The 23,866-nt window shown below is 37.8% G+C and overlaps 1 protein-coding gene across 3 annotated transcripts in view; it reads left to right on the top strand.

Moving 5' to 3' along the window:
- NT5C3A (5'-nucleotidase, cytosolic IIIA) overlaps positions 1-22,504 on the top strand; it is a 42,819-nt gene extending 20,315 nt beyond the window's left edge. Inside the window, exons 1-10 of one of the 3 annotated variants that reach the window (XM_016222315.2) lie at positions 5,490-5,578; positions 8,970-9,024; positions 13,951-14,049; positions 15,238-15,307; positions 16,710-16,756; positions 17,483-17,568; positions 19,260-19,349; positions 20,552-20,714; positions 21,171-21,371; positions 21,911-22,503. In XM_016222315.2, the coding sequence (XP_016077801.1) occupies positions 8,989-9,024; positions 13,951-14,049; positions 15,238-15,307; positions 16,710-16,756; positions 17,483-17,568; positions 19,260-19,349; positions 20,552-20,714; positions 21,171-21,371; positions 21,911-22,018 (900 nt within the window). In that variant the 5' untranslated portion in view covers positions 5,490-5,578; positions 8,970-8,988 and the 3' untranslated portion in view covers positions 22,019-22,503. Of the gene's footprint in view, positions 1-5,489; positions 5,579-8,969; positions 9,025-13,950; positions 14,050-15,237; positions 15,308-16,709; positions 16,757-17,482; positions 17,569-19,259; positions 19,350-20,551; positions 20,715-21,170; positions 21,372-21,910 lie in introns of those variants that run through there. The other 2 variants (XM_087821251.1, XM_087821250.1) reach the window with 2 other exon arrangements.
- Positions 22,505-23,866: the final 1,362 nt, after the last annotated feature.

Here is a 23,866-nt window from a genome sequence, read left to right as displayed (position 1 = left end):
GCATCTTGAAATATTACAACATAGTGCATTTGAAAAGGAGAGCTAAGAAAGACTCCCTTCACTTATAATACTGTCTTACAGCCAGTGTTCTTGAACTTGACCTACTTATTGCAATGAAGTCATTTACTTCTAAAGGAGTTTGAACTATAGAATTTATTACTTTTAAATAAGAAAGTAACAATTAAATAGACTATATTCAAGAAGTTTATGTGGAAAAAACTTTGAGTTTCTGAAAATTAAGTTACTCGATCTTAGATTTTTGCATAGAATTTTTAAGAAATGCATTGAGATTAGAACCATATATGTTTTTTGAATATATACGTGTAAATTCGTAAATGCAACAATCAACTTCACCACAGTCACCTAAACAGAATGTTTTTGGAATGATTTTCAATGAAAAACACCTAAGAGAAAATTTTTACCTGCTATTTGTTTTCCCAAAATGTAATACTTGATTGTTTCACTTTGTTTTTGCTCCTTAAACATTTTCAAACCACATTCAAATAAACATCTATAGCAGCATGTTTTAATTTTGTTTTGAACAGAATTGTTGAAGGTAGTTGACTCTTCTCCTCAGCAGAGTTTTAAGAGAAGTCAGATACCTAGACTGATGTTTTGCATGTTTGAAGAAAGCCATCTTTCTATTTACATCACGCAGCAATTAGCAGGAACGAGTTTTGCAAGAGTCTGTATACCGGGTGTTGCATCTCACCTCCTACTGATTGTCTTCCTTTTATGGCTTTATTGTTTCCTTTGGAATAACTTCCTAGGGTGTCAGTCAGGATCATAGGACATTTCAAAGTACATTGGATGGTCGGATGATAATTGGATTATGGTACACTGTGAGTTAGTAGTTAAATCTTAGATCGGATTAGTGAGAAATAGTACAGGTTTTATGGGGGATTAGGAAGTTATTTCTTTCACATACAACTATTAATTAATGTAATACCTTAATTCCCTTTACTTCCCTATCCCAAGATTAAAAGCAAAATGAATCAGGCAATGAATAAGTAATTAAGGTTTAAATTGATAGATTTGATTTTCTATGGGCCTTTTTATTTTTTCATAATTTCACAAATTTGAGAAACTTTTTGATGGCAAAATACAAAATGATTACTTATAGATTTTTAAGTTTTCATAACACTGAGTAGTTGACAGGATCTAAAAAGTTGTAACTGGTTTTTCAGAAGTGCAGATGGGTATGCTTTTCTCCATTCATAAAAACATCCAGCGTCAGTGTTATGAGCGGAGAATAACCTCCCAAAAATTTGAGTCCCGTAGAAGTTCTTTGCTCTCTGGCATATCAAGTTCAGGTCTCAGGTTTGCATTAGGAGTGGTGTACAAGTGGTTTCTGTTTTTATGACAATGAGGAAAGAAACTCCAAGGCAACAGGGCCCAGTCGTTGTGTCCAGAGATGAAAGTCCATTGTGCTGCTTGCTAGCTTTTAATGACTTCTTACTCCTGGATCCTTTCTTTATATCCCTTCTCAAAAAAAAAAAAAAAAAGACCCCACAGCTATTTGAAGCAAAGTTTATTTTTTTTTGTTCAGTGTTTTGCTTGTATCCTTTCCTGTGGCACAGTTTCAAAACATTCTTACTTGTAGACATCTCTAGCCCTCTCTTGTAATTGTTATGTGTATATTATTGCCTAGAAACAGCATGATATAGTATGAAAAAATGTTATAGCTCTTGTACGTAAGTAATAAGTGACTTAACCTCTCCAAACCTTAGATTCCTTCTCTATCAAAAGGGGGAATTATTATCTTTCTCTTGGGGCCATGCTCATTAAAATAAATTAGTATGCATATAAAGAGCCATTGCACGCTTTTGAGACTGACACATAGGATAAGAAAGTGCTAGAAGAATGTTAATCCCCCCTGGAAGGACAGTCCGCCAGACACACCACCCCACCCCCACTGCATGTGCACTTACGGGGTAGAATTAGGAGGCAGAAGCCCCCCACAGGCAGGAGGCAACTCCTATTTCCTCTGTTCTCTCGATTGGCAGGCAGAACACCAGCAAAGCCAAAGCTGGCTTCTACCCTTAGAGTCAGGCACAGCCCTCTTGATAAGATACTAGCCATCTTTCTTTCCTTTCTGTGTTTTATTTCAGAGCAAACTGGCTGAATTCCTTGCTTCTGTCCCTATTTTAGAAACATTGTTTTAAATCATCCATCCATATGATGATGGCTGGTTCTGAGGTTTTTTGGGGTTTTTTAACTTTCTTTTTTTGATTATGGTCACAATTGGTGCTATTACTGTAGCATTTTTAAGCAGCTGTGTTTTATTTCCAAGGAATTCGTTTATTTTGTAAAGCTCAGAAAATAAAAATTTTAAAATATATATGGCCTCTTAACCCCATCATTGATACTGTCTTATGTATTCTATTTTAGACTTCCTAAGCTCACATAAAGATTTATCCCCAAAATTGGACTCTTGCTGTAGATACTGGTAACATTTTTTAAGTAGTAGCAGACCATGTACACATCAGTACCCCTGTAACTATTGCTCTCACAGAGCAGTACCGTCCAGTGGTTTACACGCGCAGGTTCTGAAGTCAGAGTGACCCGAGTTTGAATCCATTTCTGCCACTTGCCAGCTACAAGCCTTAATTTATTCACCTGTGAAATGAAGGTAATGATAGCCCATACCTTCTAGGGTTGTGAGTTTAGGTGAGATAAGGAACGTCAGGTGCTTAAGAAGTATCTGGCACATCGTAAATGTACAATAAATTTTAGCTATTTCTAATAATTATTTTTAAGAACTGTATAATTTTACATTTTATGTGTTTAACCACAATTTATTCACCTTTCCTGTCTTAATGAACATTTAGATATTGGTCATTTAGGTTTTAAAATATGTGTTCTTATTAATCAGAGAGAGAGAGAGAGGAAGGGAGAGGGAGAGAGAGAGAAACAGTGATGTGAGAGAGAAACACCCGTTGGTGGCCGCCTGTTGGTGGCCGCCTGTTGGTGCCTGACCAGGAATCAAATCCGAGACCCTCCCGGTGCACAGGCCGAGCCTCAGCCAGCTGAGCCACACCAGCCAGGGCGGTCATTTAGGTTGTTTACAGTTTCCAGTGTTATAAAACAACTCTGCGATATACATCTTGGCAACGAGGCATTTGTGTACTCTGCCGTATTTCCTTAGGACACAAAATTGATGTGTCAAAGGGAATGCGTATTTCTAAAGCTTGTCATGGTATTTCTAAATCGTCCTCCAAAAGGTGGACCTCTAGCTCTTTGCTGATGTTGAAGATGACTTATTTCAATTTGTCTTTCAAAGTGATACCTATAAAATTCTTACGGTGCTAACGATGTTAGTGTATGAGGAGAGTTAGTCATCATATCCACCCATAATACAGGAGTATTTTCAAAATGAATCACCTCGGCGTCCTTGAGCCAGCCCCCATTACTGTTGTATAAAAGATTTCCCCTGTGAGGAATAGTTTGTTGTGAATCTTCTCATCATATTGACATAAGACAGCAGTGCCAAATTTTAACATTTGGTAGAGACTGAGTTTAGATGATTTGTTAGTTACCTTTTTTAAAAGCAATCTTTAAATTTTGGAGTTTTTTAGGGTTGTTTTTAACAGAAAACCCTACTTCACAAAGTCTGATTACTGACATATGCGTGGGTTTGATTTCTCTGGAGCACAGAAGAGAGAAGACTGATATAAAATTTATTTACAGGAATATAGCTTAGCCCTGTTCCTACTGATAAAGCTGCCCGGAATCCAGGATGCAGTTTATCTGCCCTGACACATGCTGTTCGCACACTGCAGTCCACTTCTCAGGTTGAAAGCAAGACCGGTTCTCTTGAAAAGTTAAAAATTTACTGAAAAAGAAAATAAAGAAAAGTTAAATTTTTTTCCCTTTGCAGCAGTTTGACTGCTTTTATTTCCAGCAGAAAAGGAACTTTTATCAATTTTCTTAACCATAAAAATTAGTTTTCACTGTGTTCAATTTTTTTTTTTTTTTTTTTATTAGCAAATCCACGTGTGGTCTTGTTCAAATTTTCAAACAACTTAGAAAAATGTGAAGAAAAACAAAAAAATCCCTTTAAATCCCACTGCCCTGCAGTAAAGACTATTAATATGCTGCTGACCATATACAGACATGCACCTTGTCTTTTTTTCTATGTGTCTTAAATGAGCTAATCTATTAAAAATTGTAAAACATACATAACAAAAGTTTACCATTGTCCCTAGTTCTAAGTGCAGTGGCTTTAAGGACATTCTCGATGCTGTGCAGCCGACAGCACCATCCATCTGCAGAAGTCCTTTCACCTACCGAATGGAAACTCTGCACCCATTGAGCAACCGAGCAACGCCCATCACCCCGTTCCCCAGTCCCTGCCACGACCTAATCTTTGCGTTGAAATCTATTATTCACACAGAAGAACTCACATGCCACAAGTACACTGACAACCAAAAACAAAACTCCCCAAGAGGAAGGAAGTATTTGCATTAATATCGGAGTTCCTTTTTTCTTTGCCCAGCAAGTTGCTGGTGCTCTGACAGTGCAGATCCACCTTCTCCGAGCTGCCACATTATTTCAGCCCATCGTGTTCTCTAGTCTGACTGATGAGCAGCTCCGAGCTAGCCTGCCTGTCACCCGAGCATAATAAAGCCCTGTGTAGTAATGAGTCACGGGCCTGTTTTTGCATAGAGTTTAGCAAGGCTTCTGGACCCGCCCTCCGTTGCACCTTGTGCTATATTAGGGCTTCTCAGACAGGAAGAATTTTCTTTCGCTGGTGTATCTGCTCCGGTTACCTTCGGGGTGAGTGTGTACAGTTCGTGTAGACAAATGAACTTCTCTTGCTGAACTTGATCTGATTCTTACTTGGTTTTAGTATCTGATTGAAAGTTTAGGCATTTAAAAACGTAAATTAAGAAACTGAAAATAGAATGATCCAGTGTAATGCAAAACTGTAATTTGCAAAGATCTGAATATGTAAAACTTTGCAGTGTCTTAGGTCTCAGAAATGTATAGGATCTAATTTTAAGAGCTTCTTGTTTGACATGTAGATATTAAGAAAAAGCAAAGTACTCTAAGAAATCTCTTTTTAAGGGGAAAAAACATTGTAAGATCCAATTTTGTTGTTCATTCAGTTGCTGTCTAACTTAATTTTGCTAACAGTCACATGCTTTGTGTCTCTAAGATTAGGAACTATTCATTAGGGCTAGTAATAAAGATAATTTTTATTTTGTGCCACTGAGCTTTATCCAGGACATCATGGACTAGGATTATATTGGTATGTTTCATGAATTGATAAAAGCTAGATTACTCTCTCTAAGGCTTAAAACAAATTGTATATTGTAAATTAATATTCAAACATATATATTACCATAAAAGGGAGAGCATTATGACTAAGTCAAATGTAAATAATTGAATTTACCTTATTTTTTATAGTTTGTTTTTTAATAAGGAAAATTAGCTAATGCAGCAGACCATTTCTTAAAGCGGTTTACTTGGTTTTCATTGGCAGCCTATATCCAAGCATCTCTGGATATTGCTTACCACCTTGCGGGTGTTCTAGGACAGACTCAAGGACAGAAGAACGCAGAGTGCCGTAAGGGTAATCAGTACACATTACTTAATTTCCATGTGCCTTGGTTTAACTCATCTTGAAAAAGTGCTGTTAGATATTAGGGCAGTGTGGACGAATAAATTCTAAGCTCTGAAATTAAGTATTTTCATAAGTACCCATTACATTCTGACTGGGAAGGCAAGTTTTACTGTTTAAAGAAAGTTGGTATAAATTGACAATTTTTAAAAACTACCCTTTGAAAACTATTTTTCCTCTTTCCTTTACCTCCTTCCCTTTTCCTCCCACCTTTTGCTATTCAGTTTCGTTTTAGTTTTATATCTGTATTGATAAAGTTTCACTTTCAAGTTTTTTTTTTTTTTACTGCTGCCTTGAAAATTTAATTAGGGAGAATTGTTCAAATGCCTCAAGAAGCTGATTTATAATGATATGGAAATAATAAACTTACAGTTTCATTTTTTTTCCATGTGCTGATTACTCTAAGAAAGTGTTGTTATTAAATGCCCAAGCTTAGGACAAGTAATGCAGGTTGCTAAAAAGTGCAGTAAAATGGATTCATCACAGATGTTTAGCACTGTTACCGATGGCCTGTCCTTGCTATAGAACTGCACGCCTTTTCTATGTAAGTAGTAGTATACAGACCATTCAGGATTTCATTACCTTATTGGCGAGTAGTTTAACTGATTCTTCAGGTATCCAAATTAAAGCAGAATCGTAACCTTTCGAGCTAACTATATGAAGGACTTTAAGTTTTTTCATTTTCCCAGAACACAGAATCTCATGGGCCTTGAAAAGTATTCAACTTTCATTCAGATATTTGCATAAAGGCAAGTAGCTATTTTTCAGGTAGACAGAACTTTTCAGTCACTGACTTGTCACTATGTTTCCAAGGTAAAGGGAGCAGCCGTCTCAGGCTGAAAGACCACCAGAGCCGAAACCTCCAGTGCCCAGGTCGGTGCTGGCCAAGCGCAGTTCTTGCCTCCGGCCTGCGACCTCGGCCTCGCCCTGCCCTGCGTAGCCCCTGTAAGGAACACCGACAGTCACACCCGAACCCCCCGGAACGCACACAGAGCAGCTCCCTTCTACCTTCCACATTAGCCATCCGCATTTGAAGATTCCAGAGGCTTAAAACTTCAAAACTTCCTTTGAAGAGAGTTCAGAGTTCAGGGCTGGTATTTTCTATTTTTGAACATGTCTTCCACACTTGATGTGTTTTTTCCAGCAGCTCTTCTTCTGGAGCATCTGCGACAGATGACTGTTGGCAGAGGAAGCCAGAACTTTATATACCAAGTATAGGTTTACAAGCCTATTGGTTTAAAAATACCTTGCCCTCGTTTCTATGCCTTCTCTAGAATTGTGCCAGGACACTGACATTTATGCCTTAGGCTATACACTTTCAGAATGGTCATGACCTCAGGCTGGTTTTTGTATTAGGACCGCAGTATCACTTTATAGGAGATTATTTTTGAACAAGAATAAATTTTGGTCAGATTGCCCGTGAGGATTGGAGAGGATGAGAGATCTGCACTTGAAATTCGAATAGTATCCAAATTATCAGAAGTAACGCCCTAATTATCAGGAATAATGTCCTAAAGTTGGAAATTCAGCAGTTGCAAATTTCTGATGACTGTTTTGGTGTGTGTTTTGTTTAAATAAAATTTGAAGAGACCATGAGAAAGACAAGTACTCTTTCACTTAGTAACACTGCCTGTTTTTTTTTTTAAAGCTAAGCATGAAGGCTCCATAAAGAGCCATACTTGGGGGTTGGAGGAGGAGAGAAATTGGGCTGCTTGGCCATGTGTAACAAAGGAAGCTTAGATGCCCAGATATTAAAATGTACCCTTCCCTGTTTGAATTGTTTTCATTGGGCTTTTCCAGTGTCTCACAGAGCGTGTGGTAGTTTTGTAAACTCTATTGTACTTTTCCACATTCTCCTTCCTCTTTTTCAAGCTAATAAAATGGTTTTATTTAAATAGTTCCTTCTAGAAATCCAGGCTCCTTTTCAGATATTAAACATCAAAGAAAAACCATAAGCACTTAGCATTGTATGCTTTGGTTTTATAAATAAATAGACTTGTAGGCAGCTTCTACATTTTTGTTTAAGCTAGATGACTGACAGAAAGATGTTAGACCAAAGGTTACTTGAATTTGACCCTATGTTTGACTATATCAACAATTACCTAAAGACTACTACCCCCAAAAAAATAAAGGCAACTAACTCCCAAACTACCATTATAATTACATTCTGGGAGTGGTGATCAAATGTTTTATGAGTTATATAGAGAGTATGTATATACGGATGGGTAATAGATACTGCATTATTTCTTCATATGTGAAAAACTGGGAGGTAGTTTACTATTTGGCAATGCTTTTTACTCTAAGATGCCATCAATGATAAGATCATCAACTGACTAATATCCTTTCTGGGAACGGAGGGAAAATACTTTTTTATAAGAAATTTCCCAGTTTTATGCACTTAAAATGGAAATGGGGTGGGTTTCAGAATTTAAGGAGTTTTTATGTATCTGCGATAACACATTTTAATTATCAAGAACAGGGATCTAATGTCCACATTCTGTTACTAGAGTTTAGGGGGAAAAAATCTGATTTTTTAATCTTTCAACTAAGTTGCAAGATTAAGTTTCAATAGTGCTTCTATTATAAAATTTTATTTAATTAGAATAAAGTAAAAAAAAGTAAAGAAAGTCATTGAGTACCAAAAAGTTAATATGTAATTTTCCTTAAGATTTATACTGCAAAAATGAAAAATATTACAATAACAAGGGATATTTTTAAAACTCTTATTTTGTTTTAAAAACTAGACATGTATAAATTTCACCCAAACCCCTAAAATGATTATTCAGTTAACAAACACTATCACCTGTCTACTATGCGCTAGATACTATGCTAGATTCAAACGCAACTCAGATCTCAGTTACGCCATTCCATAAAATTAAAGATTTTAATATGAGAAAATTAAAGAATAAATTTTACTGTCTATTATGTTTCTCCTTACATTTTTTCTATATTCCTTCATTGATTTAGTAATAGTAATGCATAGTTTTCCTACAAATTTCATCCTCACATGTAGAGAAAATGTTGATAAAATGTTCTTGTTATAAAGCACTTTTTTGCAAATATCTACTTTACTTTAACTCTGTTCAAATCTTGACACCACGGAAATTCAAAGGGGAGAGCTACAAATTCTCCATTTAAAACTTTTAACCTCAAACTTTGAGAGATAAAGTCTCTATTGAGCTTCTTAGGAAAGAAAAGAGATGCCCTCAATAACTTGGTATTTAAATCAATCCAAAAGTACCACCTTAGTATGTCAGTAACACAGGAAGAGCCTGAAATGTATGTGTGTCACATGTACCTTTTTTCTCTCTCTTTTACTGTGACATCACCTGGGGAATTCCAGAAGATTGGATAATCAAGATATGACTAATCAAGATTCTGCTGTAGATGTGAAAATGGTGGGTATTTAAATATTTCCAGATCCATTCATTGATGGTGACTCTTCACCTTTGCCTCTGCCTCTAAGCAGGTCATTCACTATGGGGCTGGAACTTTACACAGATCTTTCTTTGCAATGTCTGACTCAGCAGTAGAACCTCAAATATTTGTTGAACTGAATTTCAACTTAACATTTGACATTCTTTTGCTTGAATACTATGTGCATTAAAGTGTTTCTCAGCATATGAAATGGTGAAATGGTTCCCCCATTCCTTTTTGTGCTAAATGCTTTTTGCTCAGCAACAAACATAAATCATACAGTGTGAGAGATTTTATTGTAGGCCTCTGAATTAAAAATAGCAAGCACATTTTTAAAAAAAACTTCTTGGACAACAGTAGACTTTGTTGCGTTATAGACGTTAGGATGAGGTAGGAAAATACAGTCTTTGGAGTTAGAACTTGCTTCAAATCTGACCTCAACCCTCGATAGCTGTGAGACCCTCGAATGAGGGCAACAATCTCAGCTCTGAGAAACAGAAATGAAACCACCAACTTCCTGTGGTTCTCATTCATATGACCCCCATCTTTATCGAGGTATAATTGATGAATAATATTGTAAGATATTTGAAGTGTACAATGCATGATTTGATACATGTATATATCTGTCTAGTTAACACATCCATCACTTTTCACACATTCCAGTTTTGTGTTTTTTTAAAGGAGAACATTGACGTTCTACTCTTTCGGCAAATTTCAGTTATATAAAAATATAAATTTCAACTATATAATGGTTTATAGTTATAAACTATAGCCAACATGTTACACATTAGATCCTCAGACCTTACTCCTGTTATAACTGAAATGTTCTTATTTATACTTAATGAAAAAGTATGTAAAGTGCCTACTAGCACATAGTAAGCACTCCAAATGTTAATCACCTGTATTATGTGAGTGTTGTAACTGTGTAAGTATCATATTTACTTGTACGTGTGGAAAAAGATTATATCCGTTCTCTATATTCACAATTATAAAATCCTAAAAAATCACAGTTTCCCCCCATGATCTCTTTCTTATGTTCTGTTTCTGGTGGTTTTCCCCTGTGCTTTCTCTTCTCTATTTTTCTATCCTGTTTCTTTCTAGCTTTCTTTTTCCTGTTTGAGCCTACAGACCGGAACATGACGTAGCATCCTCGCAGCTTGTGTGATAGCTGATGAATCTCTTGTTCAGCTCACTTTGCGTCCAGTGTTGGATGGGAGGGGAAAGCTGACTCAGAGTTCTGGCTAAGCTGTCATCAGTGTAGTTACTGGTGTTAGGAGGAAGCATTTGAAATTGCTGTTTTTATACATCAGATATAGTCCAATACTGGCAATTTCATGTGGTTCAACCTAACACCTGGATGGGAAACTTTGCCTCTCTTGCATGATTAGTGTTTAACACGTTGTTTGCGGGTAGTTTTTATCGCGCGCTCTACTACCAGTCAACGTAAAACGTATAAATACGTTTCCCGCATACAATGTGTTAATTCATTGGTATTGAGCTTGTGTTTCTGATGTGTTGAATTATATCAGTATAAACTTATTTTCTTGCTTGAGTCAATGTATGTCTTTATTTTTAACCAAAATGAATACGAGTGGTGTAGGAATGCCCTGCTGGACAATTTTTTATTACTTGGGCCACAGAACCTTCTAACCTGTGTCTCTTTTTGAAGCAAGTAACTATGTAGCCAACCCACAAAAAGGCTAGGAAGGAAAAGAAGCCAAAGATAATGTATACTTATATATATGTTACTATCATTGCATTAATTTACACACTTTTTGCCTTGGGTTTGCTTTTCTGAAAATGTTGGTACACATCTTGTAGGTTGAAGGCCCCTTAGGACGTTAACCTTCATTTTGCATAGCCTGGCTCCAGATCTCTCCTTCTAGACTTTACACACACACACACACACACACACAAACACACACTCCTTTCCACATACACTTAGGTTTTAGACAAACAGAGCTATTTATCTTTCTTCCCCAATAGACCCTGTACTTTGATTCCTCGCCAGTCTCAGTATATCCAGGCCCTGCTGCTCTTTGAAGGCCTAGCTCAGCATCAGTAATCTCAGTTCCTCTGTTCCATTTGTATTTCACCTGGATGTCTTATCAAGGCAGTAGTTATTTGGATTCTTGTATTATAGTCCAGGTTATAGAATATATATCTTGAGTATAAGAAGTATATCTTACTAAAGCTTTTGTATCGCTCCCAGGCCTCCTTAACATAGTGCCTTTCCTAATAACTATATGGTGAATGAATGAGTGAAAGAATTTGGCCTATATGACCTCAATGTGGAAACGGGCCACATATGTGGGAAGCAAGGAGAGATGGTTATCACTAAAGTGTAGTAATGCATGACCTTCCAGTAAATCCCAGAACCACCTGTGTACATGAGTAAATGTACCAGTCTGAATAGGTGTCTTTAAACCTATACTTTTTATGTAGTTACGTAAAAATCATAGTGCCTGCTCCTTTGTACCAATGCAGTAATGAAGCCTTTTGCTTGTACCAAATATTAACACTAGAAAACAGACAAAATACATCCCCTGAGAGCTTTGAACAGAAATTCTTAATTAATTTAAACTAATTTTTATGTAGGCTGTAGAAAACTACAGGTAAGCATCACTAGGACAATTTTGTGACTATACCGTACAGCTACTTGTATCTTGTCATTTATATCTCAGTAAACATCTTCGTAAGATAATATTAAATCTAATATTGCTATAGGGCTTTAAATAAACCTGAGTATCTTAGAAATTAGCTTCTTTAGAAATCACTGCTTTTTGAATATGGAAGTAGACTAATAGAAGTTTGTTGTGTTTATTATCTGCACAAGTGCAGTATTGTACAGATCAGCCAGAATAAGTGTGTGCTAGGTCCTTCTCAGTCATCGTTAGTGTTCGTTCAGATCAGCTCCAGTCAACCAGCACACCTGGGGTCTTGTCAGGGAAGCTTTGCTCCTTCCCCCACCTTTACATCACGGCCTTATGAAATGAATCCGTTTTCTTTTGTCCACAGATGATGAAAACATTTAGGCTCACATTTATTTTCCATAAAATCATATCATAATCAAATTGAAAAGTCTTTGGACAGTTCACAACAACTTGCCTTTCAAGCAAGTGAATGGATAAATGAGTGAAAAAAGGAATCTAGAACAAGTGCCTATTTGCTTGTCTCATCTATTGAAGAATTACTGTAAATATTTATTTATATATACATATGTAGTTTTTATTGATTTCAGAGAGAGGAAGGGAGAGAGATAGAAACATCAATGATGAGTCATTGATCGGCTGCCTCCCGCACGCCCCCTGCTGGGGATGGAGCCCGAAGCCCGGGCCTGTGCCCTGACCGGGAATCAAACAGCGATCTCCTGGGTCCTAGGTCGATGCTCAGCCGCTGAGCTATGCCGCCAGGCAGAAATTACTGTAAATATTTAGATAACCTTCAATCGGTTGAAACCTTTTAAAGTCCAGTTAAGTTAAAAGGATCACTGTATGAAGGCTCGTTGCATTGTAAGTGATCTTATCTACTTAAATACAGCTCTTTAAAGAAAGGAAGTGTATTGTGGGCCCAGGCCTTTCATTCATGGAGAAAATTTTAATATTAGCATTTCTCTTTCCTATACACTTCTGTATCCATTTCAGTTTAGCCTTTTCCTGATTTTTCTAATTTCATCCTTTATGTAGAGACAGCATGGGGCCCGACAGGCTCACCTGGTCAGGTTCTCTTGTAGCAAAGAGACAAGGTCGGGGGAATATTTCATAGCCGTGTCCATTACACAGGTGAAATACGTTAATATGGGTGATAACATTCCCAGAAAAATAGCATATGAAATGAATAAAGATTGTCAGGTGCAAGCAGTATAGGACCTTGATTTGAGGTCCTGTGACTGTCTGTTTATACTGTGGAGCCGACTGTTACGTGACCCATAATTTCCCCCGCCGGGTCTGCTTGTGCATGTGCTGTCGGAGCACCGTGCTGGTGCCCAATTTACTCGGCTCCGTTTCACTGTGTCTGCGGTAGGGTAGGGGAAACACATTAAATTGTTGAGAAACACTAAAGCCTGAACAAACCATCCTTGTAGCAGCCTAGCCCCACTGGTCTTATGCTTTTTAGTAGTTGTCCTAACTTGAAATAAATCTGCTGTAAAATGTACGCCAAGAACAATGAAATTATTTGGAATATAGTACAGTGAAGGAGCAAACATCTCGAAGCAACTTTTCAAATCAAGTATATTAAATATACTTGAATTATCTGTACAAAGGTCAATTTGTAGGGAATAATCATGTAATATTTGTTTCCTTTCTGCTAAGAAAGTTTTGAAAATGTAAATATGAATATAAACTCAGTCTTAAGCAGAAAGGTTCTTATAAGAAAACTATCACAAAGTTCAAATATTCTCCAGTTCTCACATTCCATTTTGCTTAATGAATTCTCCTAATTTTCTTATAACTATATATGTAATACTACTAATTTCCGAAAGCCTGATGCAAAAGTATGTCATGAGAATGAGATAAACTGGTGCATATACATGCACATCGGTAATCAGAGAAATGAAAATAATGAAAAATAAAATGGTTGTCTGTCTATCTTTGGGTAATAGAATTAGAGGCAATTTCTTTTTTCTGTAATTTCTGTAATATGCGTGCATGACTTTTCTAATTAGAAAAATTACACTTTCTGATAATATATTAATTACAAATGTGGTTTTATCTTAATAATCTAGATGGAAACTACTGGCGTGTTTTTAAAAATTTTGTGTATAAATGGTAATTTGATACAGTGGTTTGTTTTTATATGACGCCTCAACATTTTAAAACCTTTAAATAATATAAGCTGCTGCTTGGTACCCAAGGAACCTGACAAAAGAGGAATTAAAGAGTCAGTTCATTTCCTTTGATTTTTAGATGCCAGAATTTCAGAAGAGTTCAGTTCGCATCAAGAACCCTACAAGAGTAGAAGAAATTATCTGCGGTCTTATCAAAGGAGGAGCTATCAAACTTCAGGTGAATTCTTATCAAGAAGCCTTTATTGCTAAACCTTTATTTCTAACATTCAGGTAGGCACATTTATCTCATGCTTTGCAGTGTCTCTGAGCAAAAACAGTTTAGATAGAGAAGTTTAGCCTATCCTTTCAGAATGTAAAATCTGAAAGATAGGTCTAGAGCTTGTAAAAAATATGTAGAATATCCTGCTGGAAACAGACAAAAATTAATAGCCTTGAAATAAGTTTAGTTTTTCTTTAATATTAACTACTAAGTTAACTAATACTGTACATTAAGTATTAAACTATTTTAAGAATAATATTAAGTATGTACAGTTAGTTTCAAGTTGCTCTTCCATATCTTAATTAAATAAATCATAGTAGTTCAATTAAGTTTTTGCTATTAGGGATAACTGATTTTTATTTTTTTTAATTTAAAGGGATGTTTTTGTTGTTTTATATATCTTTATTGATTTCAGAGAGAGGAAGGGAGAGGGGGAGAGAGAGAGAGAAACATCAATGATGAGAGAGTCGTCATTGATCGGCTGCCTCCTGCACGTCCCCTGCTGGGGATCGAACCCGCAACCCCAAGTATGTGCCCTGACTGGGAATCAAACCGCCATCTCCTGGATCCTAGGTCGATGCTCAACAGCTGAGCCACACCTGCCAGGCTAAAGGGATGTTTTAAATGTAAACTGAATCAACAACCCAGATAGTCAATAACAATAAATCATTTCTTTTTTTTAAAACATTTTTGAAAAAAATATTTAACCCAACCTCCTAAATCGCAAGAGCTGGCAGTGTTCCAGGTATGGTTCATCGATTGGTATAGTTTATTTACTTGTATAAACAGGTTACATCTAGAATGTCATTTAATTGCTTTCACTGCATTTTTGTACATTGACCAAGGGGGGTGAAATTGTGCAGTGTTTTATCGCTATGGATAACTGTAACCACAATACCTGCAACTGCAAATTCCTATCCTGATTAATGAGATTGTATGTGGTAACAGCGCTCAGGCATGTAAGGTATTGCCTTGTAGTTAACGTAATTCTCGGGACTTGGTATATGACCTGCATCAGAAAACTCCGTGCAGAGGAAATAACTTACACTGGGGCCGGGGACAGGGCACAGTCCCGAGCCTCTGGGAAGCCTGCCCTCCGGCCGGCCTGCGGCCGCTTCCATAATGCCTTCTCCCCTTTTCTTACAGATAATAACAGACTTTGATATGACACTGAGTAGATTTTCCTACAAAGGGAAAAGATGTCCCACATGTCACAGTAAGTGCAACACTGTAACAAGCTCATGAAAGCCATCCTTACTTTAAGACCCTTTTCTACCTGTCATATTATCTAGGAGATTGGGGTTTGCGCCTTCCCCTGCACGTGGGAAGCGAGGGAACCCGCCTTTTCTTCCGAGCTCAGCCGAGGTCGGCTGCGTTCAGGGCAGTATGGCCGTGGACGGCTTTTTCTTTCTATATTTTGAGGATTTCTTTTTCCCCACGTTACATAAATGGCTATTTTCTGTGCAAGAGGAATAAAGACTTCAGAAATTTTTCTCCAAATATGGTCTGTTCATGATTCAAGAAATATTTAAATGGATTTTAAATTTTGGATTAACCTACAGAAACAGCATTTATCATGAGTAACATTTTCTAGGAATGTTACTACATTTTGGTGTCACTTATATGTAAACTTAAAGAATAAGTTACTAAATAAATATCAAGTTAAAATGTGTTGCTAGGATAAGACACCTGTTTTGTTTCCCAAACTTGGCAGTGAGTTTTTAAAATAATACTCTTCAATCCGACCATGATGTACACCCTCCCATTTACTGTCAGTGCATGTGGAATCTGAGGCCTCATCTTGATAAGTTTCATAAAAACTCCTAAAAATCATACCCTTTGGCCCAATAATTCCTCTGGAAAATTTTTAATCAAGTAATCCTAAAAGTAGGGACAAAAGCTGTATTCACTGAAAAAGTGGTAACAAAGTTCAACATAAAATTATTTATAATAGCAGAAGCTTGGAAACAACCTAAAAATTTTAAGACTGGAGAAATGGTATCAATGATGTCATGCCCGCAAAACAGAGAACATATAGCTGTTGTGAATGATATTCATGGAGAGGTTTTAATCGTATGAAAAGACACAGACTACACTGTGAAGTGCAAAAGAAAGCAGAATTCAAAAGCACAGATCTGGTTTAATCGCTTCCCTAACTGATAATGCATAGAACTTTAAGACTGAAAGGAAATATACTAAAATTTTAGGAATTTATTATTAAATGGTAAGATTGTCATTTTTGTTATCTTTACAACCTATATTTTCCAGCTTTTCACATTATTTATTGACATTATATTAAGAAAGAAAGTAGATTTCCCAGATGTATCCCCTGCTATTTAACTGAAAAGGATGGTGGTAAAGGGACCGCTCCGCATGCAGCTCACAGTGTTCGAAGACTTTGAATTATCCAGCTCAGTGGTGCAAACGAGCCACCGAATCGTGGGTTTCAGAGCCGTCGGATTCTCCAGCAGTGCCCCGCCAGTTGGCACTGCCGACGGTTGTGCACTACCCCGACGGCTGTAATGAGCATGCTTGTTGGCTCGGCATTCAGCCTTAAAAGTACTAAGTTACTCATCAACGAGAGTATTTTTCATGCATCCTTTGCTTTTCCTCTTTAGATATCATTGACAACTGTAAGCTGGTTTCAGATGAATGTCGAAAAAAGGTAAAAGCACTAACTCATCCAGTTACTGCAAGACTTCCTTACCCTTTCTGCCGATTTCTTCAGGTTCATTCGCACAAACGAGCACCAATGCCAAGTGCTTATAGCCACACCTGGCACGTAGTAAACACTCAATAAATGTTAGGTTTATTCTGCGGATTGTAGCACTCAGCATGTTTTAAAGAAAAAACATGACAGTAACTTTTTAATAACCACAAAACTTACATGAGAAACTTTTAAATGATTACCAAAAAATATTCTGGTGTCTTTACCTTAACTGGAAAGTTAAAACAAAACTACTTTGGTTTTACTGCAGGTTTTGCTCTCTTAAATTGGTCAGGAAATTGCCTCAGTTCTCTGCTTCTTTTGAGTGTCTGCCTGTGTCTGTCTTAATAAAAGACTCCAAAGGTGAACCAAATTTAATAATTTCATATAAGAATGAAATTTTTTTGTAGCGATAGTTTGATTATTAGTTGGTTTCACTGAATTGCTGACCTGAAAAGTACTTTTTAAAAAAAGCAGCTTTGTGCAGGTATATTTAGTTACATGTAAACTAAAATCAGCACAGATCTTTTCCATCACTGTATGTATTAGGTACTCATGAGCTAATCTTTACCATTTAAAGCAGTTTATGAAAAACACTTGTCTACATTGTTTGCTTCCTATAAAACTAAGCAGCTTAATGATAACTCTGCAGTCTTTATAATCAAGGTATTTGCTTATTTCTAGTTACTGGAACTAAAGGAAAAATATTATGCTATTGAAACTGATCCTTTTCTTACGGTAGAAGAGAAGAAACCTTATATGATAGAATGGTAAGTGTGTATGGACAATGGGAGGGTTAAAATGTGATGGCATTATACTACGGTTACAAATAATGGTTTCTCTTCCCCCTGCACTGTGTGTAAATAGATTGGTAAATTTCCAATGAGTTAGAGCAGTGATTAAAAACAACAAAACAAACTCTAATTCTCTAATCACTCTCACAGTCTAGAATTCATTTTACTCTGTTTTTGGTGTGTGTTTTTTTTAAGATGAAGAACAGGAATAAATTTAAAATTCTGCACTTAAGCCTTAAACTCAAAACAAGAATTTTTTTTCTTTCAAGTCTATGGACAAGATGTGGCTCAGTGTGTAAAGAAAACGTATTGGGGTTTAGATGGCCTCTGTACTGAGCTGGAGCTAGCGGGGGACAGTTTCTGAGATCACCCCTGCTGCTGGTTGCCTTCACGGGAGTGCTCCATTCGTTCTAAGCAGGCCGCACTGCCAGCAGTTGCTTCCTGGGAGAACCTGCGGAGAGAAACGCTGACAAACTCAGTGTCAGAGGAGTTCACTAAGGTAACCCCAGGAACTGGAGCCACTCCAATGGAGGAACATACCAAGGAATAGAGAATTAATTTTTTTAATAAATATGTCTTTATTGACTTCAAAGAGAGGAAAGGAGAGGGAAGGAGAGACAGAAACATCAATGATGAGAGTTATTGACTGGCTGCCTCCTGCACGCCCCCTGCTGGGAATCAAACCCGCAGCCCAGGCCTGTGCCCTGAGCGAGAATCGAACCGCGATCTCCTGGATCTGGATCATAGATCAATGCTCAACTACTGAGCCACGCCAGCCAGGCAGGAATAGAGAATTTTCACCTGAGAAGCAACATCGGGAGGTTTTAGTCTTAAGAGACCGAAATTGTGTTATTTATATTTATTATCCCATCACCTGAGTATCTTGCACACTTAATCAGTGCTTATGGTATGAAATGTTGAAAAGAGGTGAGACTTACTTAACATGTGGAATGGGAACGAGACCTGGAGGGCTTTAGAATGCGGATTTCAGCACCATGAAGGCACTGCCTCGCAATGTGAACTTTCTAGCAATGGCACAAGCTTCCTTGGGAGAATGTGCTCACTAATAGGGCAGGAGCCAACCCAGAGAGGGGGTTTCCCTGAGGAATGTTATAGGGGGATTTGTAGGTGTCATGTGGAGAGGTCCTAAGGCCTTGTTATACTGAGATGCTGTGATTACAGGGGTTTTATGTAATTGTGAAGCACCTATATAGTATAAAACTTCCCATAGCAAGGATCTTCTTTCTTGCTCAGTAGGCAGCATCTTCAGTACTTAGGCATTTCATGAAAATTCAGACTACAAACAGGTGAAAAATGGCTTTACTCTAATTCTTATTGGAATCAAAGAAATGATTATGCCTCCCAAGGATGGAACTCCTATTTGTAGACTGAGGAAAGGGTTACACCAATATCCTTTCGTTGTCTTATAAACACATTTACAGCCAGAGTTTGGGGAGAATCGGGAAATGCACTGAGAATGTATGTATCATCTTTTGAGGCCTGTGGCGTATACACTCATTAGTCATGAGTTTAAAGATCTGAAATTTAAATCCAAAAGATCATGAATGAAATACTGCATTTTCTCATACTGAAGAATGCTTTGTCATAAAGAGAATAGTTTTAATTTGCTTTCATTGCTTTTCTTTTTCTTTGGTCATGAACTCCAGGTACACTAAATCACATCGTTTGCTTGTCGAACAGGCTTTACCAAAAGCTAAACTTAAAGAAATTGTGGCAGAATCTGACGTTATGCTCAAGTAAGTTTCTCGGGTGTTTTTTGTTGTTAATTGTCTACAGATTTGAATTGTTGTTATATGTTGTATTCAAGTGTGTATTTTTATTAAAATAATCTATAAGAATATCCCAAATAGGAACATATCCAGAACATGCCGCCTATCACAATAAAAGTGGGGAGAAAAGGAATTGAGAATGACATGTTAGATCTTGGTGTACGAATGAATGCCTATGGGCTTGAAATACTAATTTACATCTCCTTTCTCCAAATTAAAAATTTCAGAACTAACTTACAAAGTTAGGAAACCAAGACCATTTTGAAATTTTTTTTAGCAAAATATTTTTCAGACATGAAATATGAAAAGAGCATTTATAAGTCAAATTGAGAAGTATTTAGCTAGGTACCCTGTTTTTATGAAGTGCCCTCTTTTTAAATTGATCTAAATCTTTGTGAATTCTCCAAGTGCCCTTGAGAACTGTCTCTAGGAAAGGTGCATATGTTTTAGCAAATAATAAAAATATTTCTAATACATGAATGATTAGCTATTAACATTTTAAAGCTTATTTTCAATTGTTTACTACCTCTTAAATTCTTCAACTCACCAGGCAAATATGATGCTATTTCTTGATGATGCTACATTTTAAGGTGATCTAATGAGGAAAGCAAATTGTCAGTGTGAGGACAACTGGTATTTCATTCCTTTGTTAGGCAGCTTATCCTATAGCCAGGAAGAGTTAAAAGGGAAGACTGTAAGATGAAAACACGACCTGTAGCTGCCACATCTTAGGCAGGAGAGATGCCAGATGTAAAGAGAACACAGGTCGGTCGGGCTGCTCTGCTTTTCTAACAGCAGGGAGGGAGTGGATCGAGCAGAATGACAAGCAGGCCTTGCAGCTCACCCTAAACGGGCTTTTCAAGGTATGGTGGCACTATTTGTTGTTCAGCAGTATAAATTCTGAGCTGTAGGCTTCTCCATATTCAGTGCGAGTCTAAAATCATCTAATTTTTACTATTAGAATTTATTAAAAGAAGGGTAAAAGTTAGCTGTTGCTTGAAAACCTTGTGCTAGTATCAGACATCAGCAACAGTCCCCTTGGGCAGTATTTTGAAATGAGAACTAAGTGAGGCATAGAATTAGGTAGAAATATGTATTTTTTTAACCACCTAGGTGATAAAAGAGATAGATCTTCGCTCGAACAATCATATCACACCTCCATCTTGCAGGGAAGGATATGAGAACTTCTTTGACAAACTCCAGCAGCACAGCATCCCCATGTTCATATTTTCGGCTGGGATTGGAGATATTCTAGAGGAGGTCATCCGTCAAGCTGGCGTTTATTATCCAAATGTCAAAGTCGTGTCCAACTTCATGGAGTTTGACGACAATGTAAGAATGTCAGGTCATTCCTTATCATTACTTTTAAAATCTGAAAATATTCTAATCATGTAGATGCATTTGTTATTATTTTGTGTGTGCTCATTAAATTAGGCCAAGTTGATAGACCTACTGTGGGCCTCATCATCTCTCCCAGTGTTATATCCATACCCATGTTCTAAAAATAATAACCCTTCTTAAACTTTTGTTCCCAAAGCTATTGACTAATATTAAAATTAGTAAGTCTTCTTTTAATGTAACTTAATGCAACAACTCTAAATGGCACCTTTACACGAGGAACCAAATGTAAAGTAAAAATTGGACTTTCAACTTGTGTTTATAACATTTAAAGTATCTCTAGAAAAACATTTACTTCTCTGAGTCCTTCTGACCTTTCATGAATGTGAAACTACAACACATAAAATTTGTAAAACCTGTTATCTCAAAGGATTTATGTACTTTTCATAGGGGGTGCTCAAAGGATTTAAAGGAGACCTAATTCATGTATTTAACAAACATGACGGTGCCTTGAAGAACACAGAGTATTTCGATCAACTAAAAGACAACAGCAACATAATTCTGCTGGGAGACTCCCAGGGAGACTTACGAATGGCAGATGGAGTAGCCAATGTTGAACACATTCTGAAAATTGGATATCTAAATGATAGAGTAAGTAGACAAATCTGTCATCTGATTTCCTTCTAAGAAAAAACTCAGATGAAACTCGATAGAAAGCAGCTGTTTTGGAGCCATCTGGTTTACCCCTTTCCTTGGGCGATGCGTAAAGGAGTGGGTAGGCACAGGTACATGCTGTAGGCGTTGGGAAGGGAGGGCGTACAGCGTAAGAGGCCTCTCTGGCCTCCCCTCTTGATGCCAGTAGCACTCCTTGGTGATGTCATGAGGACCAAAAATCCAGCCATTGCCAAATGCTCCTTGGGCACCGTGTCCCCATTTGAAAACCATTGGACTAGAGAGAATTCATTTGGGGAGAAAAGCCCCCAAGTGGGAAAATTTCTATCAGTGAGCTTTAAGGATTTGAACACTTAAAAGTATTGCTTCGTTTCAAACCTTTTATGAAAGTGAATTTAATCTTTTATTAAAGATTCTTTTTTGCCCAACAGATCTAATGTAACAACGGGGTTCGTACTGAAATCACTTGCTGCTCCTCCCTGTATATTAATCTTTATGGTTTTTTTGTTGTTGATCAGGTGGATGAGCTTTTAGACAAGTACATGGACTCTTATGATATTGTTCTAGTAAAGGAGGAATCCTTGGAGGTGGCCAACTCCATCTTACAGAAGATTCTGTATAAATGAGCATTCTTCCAGAAGACGAGACATCTCCCGTGGGTGCAGCTGATGCAAGAACTGCTCATGTGTTCATCTCACGGAGACTTTTATTTATAACATATCCTTGCTCAGACATGTTGAATCCATCGACCAGAAGGTCCATCTTCTCCACCTCTCTCAACACACTCCTCTCCATATTTTTTAATAAAAAAAAAAATCTTAAAGTCAAAATTTGAAAACTAACTGCCTACATTTCCAGAGTGAATTCTGTAGTTTAATATTATGGAGTTTTTGAGGAGTCTTTTTACATGTGTGTGATGTTCAGTATTGACATTTTTGTAATTTGAGTGAATTATGCCGATGGTATCACCATCTCCCGAAATTGTGTTATTTGGGGGGGGGGGGGGGGATTGAAATTTACCAGAACATACTAGCACTTGGTGTTTGGAAAAACTTGATATCCACATGTCGCTAATCATTAAGAAATGTTCTGTATTGATGCACTGATAATAAACATGAAATGAAAGGCCTATTTAATTCTACTAGCAAGACCCATTCATTCATTCATTCATTCACTCAACAAGCCAGGTTTCTCTTGTAAGCACTTGCCAGGTTTCTCTTGTATGTGTGTGATAACCTTGCAGTCAGGCCAACTTCCCTGCCAAAATGAAAAATTTTTTTTCTGTCTTAATAATTTTGAAAAGCTGTATAGCCCTGGCCGGGGTGGCTCAGTTGGTTGACTGTTGTCCCATGCACTGAGAGGTTGTCAGCTGATTCACAGTCAGGGCACATGCTCAGGTTGTGGGATCCATCCCCACTGGGGGGCGTGCAGGAGGCAGCCAATGGATGGTTCTCTCTCATCAATGTTTCTCCCTTTCCCTTCCTCTCTCTCTCTCAAATCAGTAAAAACATATTTTTTTAAAAAAAGAACGAAAAGCTGTATAAATTGCTAAGTAATCAGAGATCAAACTAACTAGGTTTTAACAAAACAGTGCAAACCTCTTATACTTGCGAAGTAGCCTCGTGGTTGGTTTAGAGAAAGAAGGGGGAGAGAGAAACATCAACTTGTTGTTCCACTTACTTCTGCATTCATTGGTTGATTCTTGTATGTGCCCGGACCAGGGCTCGAACCCACAACCTTGGTGCATTGGGACGACACTCCAACCAACTGAGCTACCCGGCCAGGGTACCTCGTGGTGTTTCAAACACACGGGTCCCATGCATATTCAGATGTCATGTTCTCTAAGATACTCTCACCCCTACTAGGCATCAATGACTTAGTTCATCTTTCAGACCCAAAGTTCAAAACCTGTATGTCACAAGTCAGGTGGCCCTAACACAGAGACTGGACCTGTTCCGTCAGGAGGTCCACGCTGCTTCAAGTGGCAACACAGAAACGAAGTGTGAAATGTGACGAAGAAAAATGCTGTGTGGCACCTCCACCCGCTGCTTGGCCCCTACTTCGTACTCACGGCCTTGCTGGCAGAGCTGTAACCCATGATCGTGAGGCAGTGTTAGCAAGTGTTGCAGCAGCATCACAAAGTGAGCCAGCCACGCACAGAGTCCCTGAGGTTGCTTCTGCAAAAAGGAAGCAATAACATTCGATTTTTAAAACCACACACGCATTTTCCCCCCATACATGTGCCAGTTCTCCATCTGCTCCTACCCAATCCCTATTCATTCTCCACCTTTCTCTGCACCCCAAGAGGCTGACCTCTAACACCTGCTCCTGAGCTCCTTTTCCTCTGGTTTGGACTGGGTTCAGCTACTGGGAGCCAGTGGCAGGTCAGACACTCGTCTGCCGCAGCACCAGCCAGGACTCCTGGAGTGGCTCTGCTCAGGCACCTCCACGACTCCTGCGGGACGGCCCTGCCT

This window comes from Miniopterus natalensis, chromosome 10 (genome assembly GCF_054644295.1).
Source record: "Miniopterus natalensis isolate mMinNat1 chromosome 10, mMinNat1.hap1, whole genome shotgun sequence".
Lineage (NCBI taxonomy): Eukaryota > Metazoa > Chordata > Mammalia > Chiroptera > Miniopteridae > Miniopterus > Miniopterus natalensis.
Note: the sequence above shows the minus strand (reverse complement) of the source record. Positions and strands in the feature narration are given on the sequence as shown.